The 6,000-nt window shown below is 42.6% G+C and overlaps 1 protein-coding gene across 4 annotated transcripts in view; it reads left to right on the top strand.

Annotated features, from left to right (window-relative positions):
- Positions 1–423: 423 nt before the first annotated feature.
- The window catches only part of AP1AR (adaptor related protein complex 1 associated regulatory protein), a 28,113-nt gene continuing 22,536 nt past the window's right edge, over positions 424–6,000 (top strand). The window contains exon 1 of one of the 4 annotated variants that reach the window (XM_061419381.1): positions 424–868. In XM_061419381.1, coding sequence (XP_061275365.1) covers positions 786–868 — 83 coding nt within the window. In that variant the 5' untranslated portion in view covers positions 424–785. The other 3 variants (XM_061419383.1, XM_061419382.1, XM_061419384.1) reach the window with 3 other exon arrangements.

Below are 6,000 nucleotides of genomic sequence, written 5' to 3'. Positions count from 1 at the left end.
CTGAAACGCAAACTGGAGACTAAAGATAAAAAATTCTTGATGCTTCAAAACAACCACAATCAGTTCCCTGACTATTTGCCACTTAGGGTGTAATAAACACAAAACCTAAGCACAGACCTCCCAGAGAAGTGCCCACTTCACACCTGATGCCTCTTGACCTGGAGGCTCACAAGGCTTTGGTACAAAGTTCGGAAACTGAGCCTTGCTCCTACGACACCGGAGACTCTTGGGACCAGAGGCGGGTAACTGCAAGGTGTAAAGATTTCCTAGTCAGGTCAAGGTCCAACAGAACAAAAACACTCTCAAGAACTCCCCGGCACACGCCGGTGTTGGCGGAAGTGACGTCAGGGACAGTCGCCGCAGGAGGCGGGGCGGCCGAGGGAACGGCCTATTGGAGCCCGGGAGAGGCCGGGGGTGTGGCGGCGTCGGTGGCGAGGCGCCGGCCCGGGCGCGCCGGAGGGCGGGGACTGCCCTCCTTCGGCGGCAGGAGGCGGTCACTCGAACTGGGCTGGGGGGCTGAGGCGACCGAGGGGCCATGCGGACTGCGAGGGAGTCCAGACCCTGCCCGGCCCTTCTCCCTTGCGCGGCGGCGACTCTGCGGCCGCAAGAGTAATCGCTGTCTTTGTTCCTTCCATCGCCCTCGCCTCTCAGGCCGCCGAGCTCCGGCCGGCCAGCCCTCGGCCCCCGAGCCCCCATTCGGCTCGTGCCGCGCGGATGCGGCTGCCGGGCCTGGGTTTGGGCTTTGAGTGGGAAGAGGAGGAGCGGCAGCGTCTGGACGGCATGCGATGGGGAACTGCTGCTGGACGCAGTGCTTCGGACTCCTCCGCAAGGAAGCTGGGCGGCTGCAGCGTGTAGGAGGCGGCGGAGGGTAAGCCCCCGGGAGGAGGGGCCCGGCGCCCGCTGGCTCCTCCTATTCGGCCCCGGGCGGGGAACCCCAGTCAGTCCCCCGTTGGCTTAGAGGAAGCTGGGAGGCCAGCGACCCTGCGGCTGCACAGACGTCGAGTGGGTGGTCGTAGTGGGGCCCTGGTCTGGAGGGGCCTTCCAGGGAAAGAGCTGAAAAGCGGGCGGGGTGTCGCTTCTGCCGCCTCCAAGCGAGATTCCCGCTGGGCGCGCTGTCACGTGGGGAAAGAGTCACGGGAGGCAACGTGTCTGGGAAGCTCGGGGCACCTTCCCAAGAAAGGGCGGTAGAGCAGGAGGATCCACGGCAGCCTGAGCACACCCTGCGTTGAACTTGGGTTTATTACCGAAGGTGGTAGTAGCTGTGTATTCGATTCTCTCTTTGGCACTGACGGAGCAGGTGAAGAATCTGCTTAAAAGTTGATGTCTCTAAGAGGGGTTTTGTTTTTGTTTTTGTTTTTTAGTAGAAATCATTTGGATGTTGGAGTAAAATTAAGTTCCAGACATTGAGCAATTAATTCTTCGGTATTTACGATTTGCTAGGTTTCCTGAGGGCATTCAGATTCGTAATACTAGTAACTAGAGGGACAGTGTGTAACTCTTTAATATTAACTTTTTGGAATTTCGAGAGGAATGCCATGCCCCGATTGCTAACCACAAATTCTGTGACACCAGGGAAATCGCAGTCCTTCTGAAGTGCTCTTGATTAAATCTGGGATATGCATAGATTTTTCTACTGACACCATCCATAGAATAATAGAATTTCATAATTATGCCATTTTTCTGTGTTTATTTCATAAGATATTGAAAAACTTAAATGCCTTTGAAATTGACTTTGTTGTTGTCTAATATTTCCCAGGAATTCAAACTTAGAATTGAAAATCTGAAGCACACCACTGTATGTAAGAAATGACATTAATTTTGCACTTTCTGAAATAGATTGCCAAGTTTGCAGGATCTGTCCCATTTAACCAACATCATTAGGTAATAAGAGGTTCAGCATACATTGAAGCCAAATGATTTATCATTTGGGTCTTTTGGTGATGTAGATCTAATATGAATTACTCATTGGTTTTTTGTTTTGTTTTGTTTTGTTTTGTTTTTTTATTTTACTCGTTGGTTCATCAGGCATTTCGTCACCTCTCTGATTCCGAGTAGCTAGGGCTTTACACTGTGTCCCTTGAATGAAAAAGTAAGGATTTAAAGACTTAGGGCCTAGTTTTGTATTTTGATTTCCCTAACTTAAGGGCTATTACTGTTACAGGGAAGCATGCAGCTGTTTATCTTCTCAACGGAAGTCATCTAAGTTACTTCTAATTTTTATTTGTGGATGCTCTCATTTAGTCAAGCTGCTTTGATAGGCTTGCCTTAGGACTAGATGTCACAGAATCCTTGACCTTGTTATTGTTTTTATTTATGTTTATATGTATTGTTATATGTATTGTAGGATAATTAAAAATAGGATCTTATGCCCAAATGAAGTAAACAGCATGTTTCACTTCAGAGTACATTATTTGGTGTCTTTGGGATTTGGGCTTTTTGCTCTTTCCTGTGATTTTACAAACTAAAAATGTTTTCCTTAGAGTATAGCATTAAAATTACAGGTTTTACTCCCTGAGCACATGAACTTGGCAGCTTAGGGAAGATAAGGGAAAAATCAGTGAATCATTGTCAGTGCTAATTGTCTGTAGATGTGCCATAAAATCTTAATAGTGGGATCTGTACTCGTTTGGTTGTGGGCCAAACTTGAACAAACAAGTTCTGTTGAGGCAATGAGAGTCTGTGGGTTGTAGACACTATCATCTAAAACAATATAATGATGCTATCCATCCTTCTGTTTTAATCCTTAAATGTAGCTTTGGACAGTCTACTACTTGAATCTTCAATTAACTTATTGTTGTTATTCATTTTAACTTTATTTTAGGAGCTTCTGATAAACATGCAGAGATAGGTGAATATAGTTTGTTTTTGTTTACAAATAAGGTTAAACTTTACCTCTCATTTTAGTAGTTGCTTTTTTTTTAAATCACCTGGTATTCTGATTTTCTTTCAGGTATAGGTCTAGATAGGTAACTGTTCATCCAAGGACAAAAAAGTTGAGGAGCAATCACAGAAACTTGATTTCTATTTGTCAATGTGATGACTGTAGATGAAGAATCCTGGGCTTTCTTAGGCCACTTTAAGCTGGGCATCACAAGGATACGTTATAATCCAGGGCCTGGTTTTTGAGCCTTACAGGTTTCCCACAAGTATCTCAGAGTCAGATCACTCATTTTTCACTATCCAGGGGCAAAACCAGAATTATCTATTTTTTAATTTGTAAAATTTTAGAGAATTCTGATATTTTATGTTCTAGAATATGTCGACTAGTCAGAATATAAATATCAGTGTTATGTCAGAAATCTTGATACTAGTAAAGTTATTTGGTGGTTAAAACAAAAGTTAAATATGTTTTAAATATCTTTAAGGGATAGCATTTAGACATCCTAATGAGTCATCCTTTTTCACTATAGGGAGTTTTGTCTTACCCATATAGTCTAGAGGGCTCCATCTGCTGGTCAGTTCTTTTTTCTTGAGTGATAGGAGAAATCTGGTGCATAGACACTTAGCATCTTAGATTTTTCTTTCTCAAACTGAAGATCCAATATATTTTGTTGTGTTGTATTTTAATTCCCATTTTTATCTTACCATATAATTCCACATAGTAGTTCCAGCTAAGATGTACTATAAAAAGAAATGGTCATGTTTTATATCCCCCTTGATATTTAATGTGTGTTGGCCTTTTTGGCTCCAGCAGCAAAGTTGCCTTCAGATGATAGTTCACAATGATTTTCTGTTTGTTTGTTTTTTTTCCTGGTAAAAATGATTTTAATAATAACTGCCAACATTTGATTACTTCCTGTGTTCCAGGCACTGTTCTTAAGTATTTTGCATTATCTCATTTATTCCTCACCACAATCCTGTGAGGAAGGTGAGTACTGTTAGAGACATGATAGATTGAGAATTAAAGGTTAGGAAGTTTAACTTGCCCAGGATAGCAGAGCTGGGGTTGCAGCCCAGGTCCTTCTGAATTGAGAGCATTTATCCTTAACCACCAATATCATATGGCTTTATATTAAACATTATAAAATTTTGTTAAACATATAAGCATTATAAACATTTAATTGCCATATCTCAGTGCATTATATTATATGTTGTCACTGGAAGATCTTATGCATTTCAAAAACTTGGCTCTTTATTTTGTGTGATAGGCTGTCTTCCTTTTCTTGAAACTATGCACTTACTCCTCTGCAACATCGCTTTTATCTTTTTGTTTCCCTGTTCTGGCTGTATTTACTCTATCTGCCTATTAAATATGGAATTTTTCTTTGTCTTTTCTTTATTTAGTTCCCTTAATTTCGACCACTCCTGTGGTTTCAGCCACCAACACTTCCAGATCTCACGTCTTCTGAACAGGGTTCTTTTCAGCAGTTCAGCACTGTGTTTTCATTGTCTACTTAACAGATACACTTGGCTGTACCAAGGCTCCTCATATCAGCTTATCTAAAGAATCTAATAGCTGTGTACCATTAAATGTCTGAAATCATGCATTTTCTTTCCCCCTAGATTTCTTTTTTTGGGGGGGGGGGGATCTGGAGTTAATTTCTTTTTTTTTTTTTCTTTGAACCCTCCTCCCTCCCCCTCCCCATACCATCCCCCTGGGCCGTCCCAGCGCACCAGCCCCAAGCATCCAGCATCGTGCACTGGATTATCGTGCATTACATCGTGCATTATCTAAAGAATCTAATAGCTGTGTACCATTAAATGTCTGAAATCATGCATTTTCTTTCCCCCTAGATTTCTTCTTCTGCTTCATGTATCCCCTAATCAGGGATTAGGGACTCCCTTAACAGCTCCCATTCACAGTCTCTATGCTACAAACTTTGTGGTCCTCTAGCGGGAGAGGGGTGAAGAATCCACCTGTAGTGCAGGAGATTCAGGTTCAATCCCTGGGTTGGGAAGATCCCTTGGAGTAGGAAATGGCAACCCACTCCAGTATTCTTGCCTGGAAAAGTCCATGGACAGAGGAGCCTGGCGGGCTACAGTGCATGGGGTTGCAAAGGATCGGGCCCGATTGAGCCTGCACACACCACTCTAAGTTGCTAGTCAGTGTGTTCTTAATATATACTGAACCTGTGTCCTTCCTCTGTGCTTCTTCCTTAAACTTTGTCTTTCAAATCACCTGCTCAGTGACCTCTAGACTGCTCTCCCTGTTGTATCTCTGTGCTTTGGGCCATCTTCCTTTCCTGTCAGTGGACTTAAACTTTCTAAAACCCATACTTGGCTTTCCCTGGCTTAACAATTTCCATCTGCAAACTATTTCCTACAGCTAAGTTGCCCAGCCTTTTTTTCCTTCTGTGACAGATGATTAGTTGCATGGCATTCAAACATACAACATAATGTCCATCTGAATATGTAGGATTATATGCAGGTCTGCATTTGGGTAAAGAGTGTGATCTCACTCTTTGTTCTCTCATTCAGAAAGTCTTGTCAGAATACAAATCAAAATAACATTAAAAGGAAAACATTGACTATTCTAATCTCAGAAAACTTTAACTCATTCATAAACCTTAGTATTTTAACTTTTTATGATAAATGATAACCTTCCAATTCAGAGTAGGATGAAGTTCAGACACCTGACAAGATAACCTTCATCTATTTTACCAGCCTAATTACATTTTCTATTTATAGTTCCCTTAGAGTACAGCATTAAAATTGTAGGTTTTATTCCTTGTTGACATGAACAGGGCAGCATAGGCAGGGGAAGTCAGTGAAAGGATTCTCTACCGTTCTTTCGCTTGGCGTATGCCAAGTACCCTGTATACCAAATGGACTCTGCCTGTTTCTATTTTCCTAACATGCAGTGTTCTCTCTTCTTGTGCCTTTCTGTATGTGATATTTTTCTTCTTTTCCTGTTCTTGGTGAGCTTTTACTTATCCTTCAATGTTCCCTTCCCTATGAAACCTGCTCTAAACCCCTGAAACAATATTATCTCCCTGAGGAAATAGTATTTCCTACAGACTTAAGTCTACTGTGTATTAGGGATTGCAGACTTTTTCTGTA

The sequence above is a fragment of the Bos javanicus genome, chromosome 6 (assembly GCF_032452875.1).
Source record: "Bos javanicus breed banteng chromosome 6, ARS-OSU_banteng_1.0, whole genome shotgun sequence".
Classification (NCBI taxonomy): domain Eukaryota; kingdom Metazoa; phylum Chordata; class Mammalia; order Artiodactyla; family Bovidae; genus Bos; species Bos javanicus.
This window is presented reverse-complemented; position numbering and strand designations above follow the sequence as displayed.